Source organism: Lathamus discolor, chromosome 6, assembly GCF_037157495.1.
Source record: "Lathamus discolor isolate bLatDis1 chromosome 6, bLatDis1.hap1, whole genome shotgun sequence".
NCBI lineage: Eukaryota > Metazoa > Chordata > Aves > Psittaciformes > Psittacidae > Lathamus > Lathamus discolor.
In genome coordinates, this window is record NC_088889.1 from 8,494,788 (window position 1) to 8,505,562 (window position 10,775).

General features: G+C 41.7%; 2 protein-coding genes across 4 annotated transcripts in view; one reads left to right on the forward strand and one right to left on the reverse strand.

Annotated features, from left to right (window-relative positions):
* Positions 1-5,064, forward strand: part of LOC136016566 (astacin-like metalloendopeptidase) — a 29,979-nt gene extending 24,915 nt beyond the window's left edge. For all 3 annotated transcript variants that reach the window (XM_065683940.1, XM_065683939.1, XM_065683941.1), the window contains 5 exons: positions 225-352; positions 2,088-2,203; positions 2,639-2,864; positions 3,976-4,094; positions 4,712-5,064. In XM_065683940.1, coding sequence (XP_065540012.1) covers positions 225-352; positions 2,088-2,203; positions 2,639-2,864; positions 3,976-4,094; positions 4,712-4,942 — 820 coding nt within the window. In that variant the 3' untranslated portion in view covers positions 4,943-5,064. The remainder of the gene's footprint in view (positions 1-224; positions 353-2,087; positions 2,204-2,638; positions 2,865-3,975; positions 4,095-4,711) is intronic.
* Positions 1-10,413, reverse strand: part of LOC136016567 (transmembrane protein 263-like) — a 240,463-nt gene extending 230,050 nt beyond the window's left edge. Inside the window, exons 1-2 of the mRNA XM_065683947.1 lie at positions 10,349-10,413; positions 7,469-7,528 (exon numbers count right to left, since the gene is read on the reverse strand). The gene's annotated coding sequence lies outside the window, so the exon portion shown is untranslated. The remainder of the gene's footprint in view (positions 1-7,468; positions 7,529-10,348) is intronic.
* Positions 10,414-10,775: the final 362 nt, after the last annotated feature.

Consider the following 10,775-nt stretch of genomic DNA (forward strand, 5'->3'; position numbering starts at 1 on the left):
GAAAGCTCTCCTTGCTCAGGATAATACAGCTTTGTCTTGTTTCTTGATTTCAGCTGCTGCATACAGTGTCTGCCATGCTGGTCCTCCTCAGGAAAGGTTAAACTGGTCTCTGAGAAGCTTCTTGCCCTTTTCCACTGAAATTCTGTGCATGTGGTACATGAATATGATTATGCAATTAAAGAACTTCACTGTTTAAGAGAAATGTGATTTTCTTATTTCTACAGGTATGATTTCTCCAGCACTCCAGGGAAACAAACTATTGTACCAGTTCCTGACCCCTCTATACCAATTGGGCAGAGAGAAGGGCTGAGTAATTTGGATGTAGCTAAAATCAACAGGCTCTACAAGTGCAGTAAGTGCTATAGATGGAAGGCATGTGAATCCTTAGACGGCTGATATCTGTAGGCACTGTCAGACATCCCTCAAAGGAACACAGCCCACAGTCCTTTCAATACATCTCTCCCTTGGCCTATAAGAGGGCTGATAGGCACCTGGGAACAGAACTGTCCCTGTGCCAAGCTGCTGCCTTCTTGGAAAGGGCAATTTGCTTTCAATGACTGTCATTCTGAGTTATCCTCACCTAGTCCCTGCTCTTTGACATAAGCAAAACCCATCAGAGAAATCATGGATGCTACCTCTGTCAACTTCTCACTTCAGGAAAGATCTGAAGGTTCCAAAGCACGTAAGCTATTCTCAGCCATGATTATAGCATAAAGTCATGTGTACCAGTAGTGCCAGCAGGTTTGTGATTTCTTTCAATTGGAAAATGACTGCAGGGGTGCCATTTAGGCTGATCAGAACATCCTCTTGGAGGGGAATTCCCGGAGGTTTTTGTATAGTTACCTACTTCCATCACTGTAGTAGGTCTAGAAATACCTTAAGTATTCCTCTGTAGCAGGAACTCTTCAGCTGAGATGTACAAAACACAGGTAAAACACCATGCTCCTCAGTTTTTGCCTCAAATCCCAGTATGCAGGCTAATTGATTTATATGGTATTCAACTTCCCTGAGATGTTATTCAGTCAGTTTCCACCAAAATAGCAAGACATGAACACAGACTACATATTAGTGTACCAAATTCTGTTCTGAGTTTTGTTAAGAGCTTAGTTAAACAAACAGCAGTAATTAATGGGAATCAGGATACCTTCAGTCAGATAGCCAGGTAAGGAAATCATTCCTGGGTGGTTCCTCCCAAGTTCTGAACTTCAGATAAGACAAGTTTACAATATAAGTGTCTGGTTTCAAAGACAGTGATAATTTAGTTGTTATAATAAAGTGTAAATAAAGACAGTGATAGTATTTGGTGATATTTCTTCTTGATAGTGGAGCCGGAAATGAATCTTACTTCAATACCATTATAATGTAATTTCATCATTAGACCTGTATGTTTTGGAAGAAAAAGGCTAAATTTAAAAAAAAACCAAGGATAACTCAGGGGCTAAAAAAAGAACAAAATGTCCAGTTGTCCCAGGGAAAGCAGCGAGCAAGAGAAAAATATCAAATTCCGATGTTCAGATGTCATATTTGTAATTTTTAATTTGGAGAGTTACACACAGCACAATAAATGAAGACCACATGTGGAAGGCCAAAAGACAGATGAAATCAGACTTTGTATGCCAGTCACTAGGTCTGTAGCTTGACTTCAGCGCTCTCTTTCACTGTTTCCCCCAGTGACTACCTGTCTTTGCTTTGACAGAAACTAGTTTTCAAGCTTGGTTTTGCACAAACTTAGGCACACACACACATTTGCTGATGGGAATTGATGTAGTGATACAACTGAAACTACTCCTGTGGTTGAGGTTAAGGAAGTCCATGAAAGGTCCAGGTCTTGTTTAGAACAGTATGTGGGTGAAACCCCACTGTCTTTAAAAAAACATGAGTAGCTGAAGCAGATAAGTACTTTAACCAGCTTTATTTGCCTTACGTAACTTTGACACAAGGAACATCAACACAACTGTAAGCATTCTAATTCATTTCTCCTTTGCAAGTTTGACTGATGTAAATGGTTGAAGAGACTTGTCAGGCACTTCTGGAAGACTTTTGTGGAGTTTTCACTCTCTTCAATGCTGTTTGGTTCTTCCCTTCAGATTGCTGTAGCTCTGTATTGTCTAAATCCAAAGGCTTGTTCTCCTCTGTCAATTACCCATCCCCGTACCCAAACAACAGCAACTGCCTCTGGTTGATCCGCATCCGTCGAAGTAAGGTAAGTTTTATTAGGTGGAAAACAGGCTTGAACCACAGTGTCAAGGCTACACATTACTTCATTATTATGAGTACCCTCTGGGAGTCATTTTCATGGACCAAGACATTTATTTTGTTAAGCAGTGAATTAAAAGACAGTCTCAACAATTTTCATAAGACTTATCAGGACTCTCAGATGCATTATTTAACTTAATTTTTATCCAGTTAAGATTGGATGGCTTTTCAAAGACAAGCAATAGTCAAACATCAATCATTGGGCTCAGTAATGGGGTAGCTAGGTGAAATTTTATGCTCTTTTTACATGGAAAATAAAGTTTCAGTATTATACAAATAGCAAAATGAATACGAAATCTGAGTTCACTTCGTAACAACTAGATGGTTTGAATCTTCTCTGTGTTCAGCATTCAACCCAACATCTGTTTTCTTGTTTCTCAAGATTTTCCTGCAGTTTGAGGCTTTTGATCTCCAGCCCTCCTCAGACTGTTCTTCTGACTATATAAAAGTTTACAATGGAAACAGCAAGAATTCGCCTGTCTTGCTGGACAAATACTGTGGGAAGGGGCCACTGCCCTCCTTGGTGGCGTCTGGATCAACAATGCTGGTAGAGTTTGCAAGTGATGAAAGCATTACAGCCACAGGATTCAGAGCCTCCTACAACAGGGGTATGAACACTTCTTTACAGACCTTGAAGAACAGCATGAATAGTACTTGTACGGAAGAACTGAACATTTTGAATGTGTACTCCAGAGGAGTTTGTTTCTGTGTTATTCGTTACACTTCCACCTCAATTGCTAATGCAGATTAGGCAATGTTGGGGTTGTAGGTTATCAGGAAGCAGAAAATGGGATGTTGCATGGGTGTAATGTTAGTAATTCTGTGAATCCACTCACATTCCTCCGAAAGCTTCTGCTGGGCTTCTTCACATCTTTAGAACAACTTCTTTAAATAAAAACAATGCAATGACTGTAACTAATAGGAACAGTGCAGCCGAAGGCTGCAGAGCTCAATGAGAAATCTCAGCCAATGGGATGTAAAGCCAATACCTGAGCAATATGTTATTGAAGATTTTGTGGCACTTTACGCAACACGAATGGTACTAACCTTGGGTAACTTAAACTGTCTGAATTAAAACCTTGTTATGTTACATGAAATACAGTGCTTACTGTAGTCACTTGAGGGGTGTCTGTTTTACAAGCATACAAGTGCCGTATGGACTGCTGGATAAAATTCTGTTGTGCTGAAACATATTTTCAGTTAGAAGGCAGCAGCCTAAATAACTTGTTATTGCCTTATTTCAACTCAAAATACAAACTTTCTTAAACCATAAATTGAAGAAGTCTTAGAAATGTGGCAGTTTTACTCTTTTTGCATTAGTCTTGACGGAGTCATTTCTAGACAGCATTAGCTCTAACTTGGTAATGCAGTCTTGAATACTTAAGCTAATTCTTTTCTGAAAGTGCAGTAAGCTGGTACCATTGGAATGCTGTGCTAATATAGGAACTCTCAATTGTAAAGACAGATACAGCTTTAGATGCAGCTGTTTCCTGTCCTCCAAAGGTTATTTAGCAGCCATGTATTTAGTTCCTTCAATACAGCAGCTGATACAAATACTAAGCAAAGAAATTAAATATGTCAGCCAGCAGTAGGTTTTCATGGTAGCACATTCTTTCTTGGCTTCAAGAAAGAATACAATACAGTATAAGCAAACTCATTTCTGTTGCCAAAATACTCTTGTTAATATGCCTTTCTCTGTTTTTCTCCTTTATTCCTCAGTGAATTGTGGAGATACTTTCACAAACTCAAATGGCATCATCACCTCTCCAAACTACCCCAATAAATACCCCAAAAACCGAGCATGCTTCTGGGTCATCAGTTCTCCAGTAGGATACAAGGTAAGGTATGGATTCATTCATTTGTGAGAGTCTCAGCAGCATTCTCTAGTGGAATCACTTTTTGCCTTTGAGAATAAGAGCTGTAATGTCACTTTTTGAGCAGGCATTCTCAGAGTAAAAAGCTCAACACAAAAATACAGTTAAGAACTTATGCTGGATCTTGGTGTCTGATGTATTCAGCAAGGGAAAAAAAAACTGTACACACGTGTGAACTCTTAGGAATCTGGTTTGTACCAGTAGGCTTTGTTCAGAATAATCCCTAGGTAAGAGTTCCCACTAGGAAGGTGGGTGGTTTTATATTTATAAACTGCACAGGTGCTGGTTTTATATTTCTCTAGAGAGAAGAATCAGAGTGTACAAGATCAAACTCATCCCTTGCTTCTCCTTCCATTCCAAATGCTGAGGAACTAAGCAAGTAACTTGCTACTGATCTGCATTACAGTATGGGATGATTCTAAGATTGGGATGATTCTAAGATCAGTATGTGGTGCAAACACAATAAAAAATAGTGCCTGCACGTAAGGAATTTAGACTATTTGTGCCTGTTACATACAAAGAGTAAGAGAAAAGGATATAACCTGGAAGCAAAGTGCTTTGATTGATTGTATTTTCTGCAGATATCTCTCAAAATGTTATCCTTTGAGCTGGAAGATAGTGACAGATGCATTTATGACTACTTGCTTATACATGATGGAAGCCGACCTACATCACCTGCAGTTGGCCCTTATTGTGGGACAGAGAAGGTTGCAGACTTTACTTCCACCGGGAACTTTGTGCTGGTTGAATTTCACAGTGATATAGTTTGGGAGCTGCCTGGATTTGTAATCAGTTATACATTTGGCAGGTAGTGCAATATAGATAGGAGTTGGAAAACACAGAATGGAAGTAAGAGAGCAGCTAGCAACAGGTGAAAGTCAAGATGCCACTAATATCAGCAATAAATACAGCTCTCTGATACCTCTGAAAAGCTTGAAGCTTGATCTCTTAGTCATCTGTCTACAGTGGTGTAATTTGCATGGGGAATTATGGACAAAAGTGTTCCTGTCTGTGGGATGTCTGAGACTGGAAGCTTTTTGTTATACTATTTCCATTGCTAGTGTTGCATGGTGAAATACACCAGCAGAACTGAAACTATGTAAGTAGATTTTCAAGACTTGTTAATGATAGAAACTATACCCATAAAACAATTCAGAATGCAGCTATGTAGTAACTTTAACCTGTATTGCGACAAATGTTACTACCCAACTCTAATGTGTATTCTGGTATGCTTGCAGAAAAACCTTCAGACACATGTTTATGCTTTGAAGCCAAGCTCAGTTACACATTTTGTATAGGCCTTAGCTTAGCCTGGAAATCACCACTTTACACTGAAGGATGTCTGTACAGCACCTCGACTTAAAGAACTGCACTACTCCTCTGTGAGACGAACCAGGTCAGGGTACAGATTTAACCAAAGAAACATCAAAGAGTGGCAGGAAGTAGAGGTGAGGGAAAGGGAATGCAGCAAAGGACCTATTGCTGATAATTTGCTGTGGTCTGACTCAGGTATTGAAATTGTCCATAGGGTATTACTAAATATTAAAAAGGAGGCCTGAAAATCTAATGTGAAATCCCATGGAGCAAATAACTTTTGAGAACACTTTAGGTGTGAAGTGCCCTGTCTGTAGAGAAAAATCTTCTACCTCTGAGATGTCTGAAGAGAAAGAAATCTGTAGACAGCCAACACTTTGCCTTGACTTGATGTATTCAGACTAAATGTCAATGCAAAACTGGAAGATGCCAAAGTGTAATAATGTCCTGGGTTCAGCAGAAGCAGTCATTTTTGTCCTTCTTAGTAGCTGGTGCAGCACTGTATTTTGACTTTAGGCCTGGGAGCAGAGCTGATAACACAAATGTTTTAGTCTGACTGACGACTTTCTGAGCCTCATGCTCTGCCAGGGAGGAGGGGAAGCTGGGGGGAAGCAGAGACAGGACACCTGACCCAAACTAGCCAAAGGGATATTCCATACCACAGCACATCATGCCCAGGATGTAATAGGGAGTTACCGAGAAGGGCTAGTGGGACTGTAGGGTTGGACGAGGTATTGGTCGGTGCATGGCTGGGGGGACTGGGGCGAGTTATCGGTCAGCTGGTGTTGAGGTGTTGCATTCTCTCCCCTTGTTATTTCCTTTATCATTATTATCATTGGTGGTAGCAGCAGTGATTTGTGTTATACCTCAGTTACTAAACTGTTCTTATCTCAACCCGTGGGAGTTGCATTCTTTTTGATTCAAGGTTGAATGGGTCCCTATTTTAAATATACAGTGTTGAGCAGTTTTTTATCATATTACTTTAGATTCCCTTCCCATGGCCTGATGTGGAGCTTTACATAAGTCCGGTGTTTTAGATGTTCACCCGTATTTGGTAAAGTAGGAGCCTGAGATGTAGCAATGTGATTTGATCAGGGTGTCTTATTTGTAAGCAAGCCCTTCACCAGTAATGATGTAGAAATGCATTCCTGAATGTACAGACAGGCTGAAATATAATGTGATGAATAAGTTCTTCATAGGAAAGGCTTTTCAATCCGAGATCTAAAGGTTCTGCTCTTCATGAGTTCTGTTACAGGTCCTTGTTAAGCGCTTTCCTTAAGGGACATGCACATTAGCTGGTGCTTCCACACAGGCTCCAAACCACCTCCTGACCATCTGCAGATATCAAAACCTTCTGCTATCCTCTAATTATTGCTAAAATATCTGGTTTCCTGCCAACAGTCTCCAGTTATACATTACTTATCAATAAATCTGTGGCCCGCCAAACAGGAAAATGCAAGATACAAAACATCCTGATGAATTACATTCTTCTTAGAATGACTGCAGCTCATTTTCACCCACACTTAATTGTGAATCTGAAATGGAGAAGCTGTACAATTCACAAACCCTTCTAAGAGCTTAGGAGTACCCAACTGCACAGGGTAAGGGGACTTACATTTAACAGATAATAATCCTCCCACAACAGGCATTGCCCATAGATAGAAAAGGTTTATAAGCTTGCTTTTAACATTCATATTCTGAGATAGATGAACTGAGTGACACAATGGACAGTATAGCCAGAAGTTGAGGATTCAAATACCACCATAGGAGGAATTCGAGAGGTTCTAATGAAAGTCCAGCATTAACTTAACACCCCTTGAAATACAACATGTAAGGATTTAACCTCATAATACAGGTATCTAGCAGTGATGAATATATATGTATTCCCATATATGTAGATACCTCACGAGACAGGTATTACTTTAATCGTATACCCAAAAAAATCTGCTAGGCGAGACCTGCTTCCACAAGCCTGTGTGTGTGGAAGAGACAAGGGTGTTTGTGTCCGTGCATTCCAATCCTACCTGCTTTGGGACTGTGCAGGTTCCTATATGGGAGGCCTTTGAGTGGTATTCTTTTGTAGTCTGAAAGAACCAGAACAGAGCTCTGTCAATTACTGCTGTAGGAAAAAAAACCAGCCTGGAATAAAGCACCACAGAAACACACAAAATTGTACTACTCATAGGTCTTTTTTTGTCTTTAATTTAAAACAAATTTCCCTTACATAAGTAAATAACTGTGGTTGAGATGACACTTGCTCACATAACTAGAACCCCAGTCACAGAATCATAGAATACTTTGGGTTGGAAGGGACCTTTAAAGGCTGAGCTTTAACAGCTGAGTTTGGCAAGGAGAAGACATATGAAGCAAAGACCATTGAATTAATCTCTCCTACATTTCATACCAATTGAAAACCTAATAGGCTAAGTCATAGGATTTTACTAGTTGGAATTTCCTTTATCATGGGAAACAACTGCAGGCAAAAGAAGAAATAAAGAAAAGCTGCTGCTGTTCTGCTGCCAAATGGCCTTTTGGTGCCAGGCCCCCTCTGGTAGACACCAGCAGAGGAAGGGGAATGTGCTTCCATCCTCTTCTCCAGGGGAAGAAGATTCCTTTATTTGGGGGAGTGAGGGCTTCTCCTGCTCAGCAAATTTAGCTGAGGTGCTTCTAAGTAGGTAAGTTCAGTTTCTTTAACTGCCTTACTCCCTCCTATGCACTGCTATTGGCAGTGCTCTGATAGGAAGGTTCTTTGAGGCACTGTTTGCATTCTGTACTGAAGACCAGCACTCCAGCTTACACCTATCTTTCTGCAGGTTGCACTATAACATTGTTTGAAATTTCCCCTTCCTCTTTTCCCATTGACAAACTCAAAAGCAAAGACAACATCAAATTAATCCTTTTATTTGAGTAAGTTCTCTTTTATATTTATCTCAATTCCTTGATTTATGCCTTCAGTACCTGGAATTTCCAGGTGGTCTCTAAAACAGTTGCTGGACTGGTACAAAGTTTGGCTCCCAAGTTTTAGTCAGTTGTCTTTCTAATGTGCTTTACCATTTAAAAAAAGCCCATAAGCTTGAGATGGGAAACCCCAGTTTTCTTCCTTTAAAGTTAGCTTTGTTCAGGTATTAATGAGGCTTACTTCCTTGACTAGATCTGTCAGTTTCCTAATTTAACTGAGAGGGTATTTACAGTGTGGACTTATCTAGTGAACTGGAAAGAATGCAAAATGTAATTGAAGCCCATATGATTAACAAGACAACCCATGGGAACCAGTGGTACCTAGAATTACACCAGGTAACTCTTAAAACCACTGTAGGACATTCACTTCTGAAGGCATTATGAAATATGAACTCACTCCTCTAAACGAGATAACAAGGTTTTATTGAGGGACAAAGTCAATAAAGCAAAAGCAACAGCGCTGGGCACATGACCGTAGCCAGAGGCGCAAGTGATTAGTATTTGTTACAGGTTTATATACTTTCACTATTGCATTAGTCACATACATATTCATAATTCCCACGTATAGGCGGGGAATATTATAACTAGCTCCAAGAACTCATTATCATAAGTCCCCTCCTCTTGGTGTCTGCTCACTGCTCTCTGGTGATTGTGGGCAGGGATCTTGAGGATGAAGTAAGCAGTCTTCCTCTTGTGAGTAGGGGTCTTCAAGGTGAAGTAAGAGGTCTTCCTCTTGTGAGTAGGGGTCTTCAAGATGAAGTAAGCTGTCTTCCTCACAGTGTATTTTTCACCTTTGGCACAGTTGGACGCCCCAGTAATCACACAACTAGCTGAAACCAGCCATATCTGTCATTCTTCTGATAGCTGGCAAAGATTCAGAACAGTGTGACCTTCCTGCAAAATGTATTGCAGGATGGGCAGACAAGGAGTATCCCAAGCTGGCAGATGTTTGGGAGGCTCTGTCTCTAAACTAACTGATACGTAGAAGGATGGTGTGAAATAACTCATTCATGTTTAGTGGGGCCACTAAATCCTGTTATCTCACCACAGATTTACAACACAAACATTGTTCTTTAAAGCTAAAGATACTTTAGAAGACCTGTGTGAAACACCTAACTCAAGTTTAGTGGGGCCACTACATTCCACAGACTTACAACATAAACATTGTTCTCTTTCTACAACCTAAGTTAAGCTAAAAAGTGCTTTAACTCTATGTCTTCCAGGCACTAGCTTTTCTTATATCAAGCCCCCCCTTTTCTTTTACCTTTACAAATTCTTTCGCTATGTGACTCGTTTTCCTCTAGAGTTCTGGCCTTTTTCAACTTGTCTAATCTTGTGTCTTTAGCCAGCTTTGTTTCTGTTATTGTAAACAGTTATAGCCACATAACCACACCTATGATTTGCGAAAGCATTTATGTGTTTATCACAGCATGCAACCAAACACCGGCAGAAGAGCTGGCTGGGGACTTTTTACGAGACATGTAGCATTAGGACAAGGGGTAGTGGTTTTATACTGAAAGGGGAAGATTTAGATTAGAAATCAGGCAGAAGTTCTTCCCTGTGAGGGTGCAGAGGCGCTGGCACAGGGTGCCCAGAGAAGCTGTGGCTGCCCCATCCCTGCAGTGTTCAAGGCCAGGTTGGACGGGGCTTGGAGCACCCTGCTCTACGGGAAGGTGTCCCTGCCCGTGGCAGGGGGTTGGAACTGGATGAGCCTTAAGGTCCCTTTAACCCAAGTCAATCCATGTTTCGATGATAACTGGAGTTTTGTGGTTCAGCTGATTTCATTCTCCTTGTACCAGCATCTCACCACAGGTTTAAGACAAAAAGGCACAGTCACTTTAGCACAGCCCTGTCAGCATTACAAAATACACTCCGTTCTTTTTTTTTTATTGTCTTAACTAACACCAACCAGCAGCTAATGGGCAAAAATGCAACGGTTTACGCACCGCAAAGCGTGCGGGACAGAGCACTCCATGATCAGCACCCCCGACCAGCACCTCAGCGCCTCAGCCCGGCCGTCGGCGCGCTGCCTGCCGGGAAATGGAGTCTTCCGGGGCCGCTACCGCTCGGTGCCTCGCTGCCGAATAGCGGCACCAGACTACAGACACCACAATGCATCGCGGCACCCACGGGGGCGCAGTGCGGAGCACTGGGCAGTGTAGTTTATCCACGGTATACCGGCGGCAGGGTGAAGGCCGGAGGGCCGCTACAAGGACTACAACTCCCGTCGGGCTGTGCGCCGCGCCGCGGTGTCGTGCGGCATCGTGCGGCGCCGGCCTGGTGTGTGAGGGGCGGCAGGGAGGTGTGGCGGCGTCGCGGTTACTGCCTATGGAGCTTGACATAGCAGGGCCGCAGAGCGGTGCCTGAGCCCCG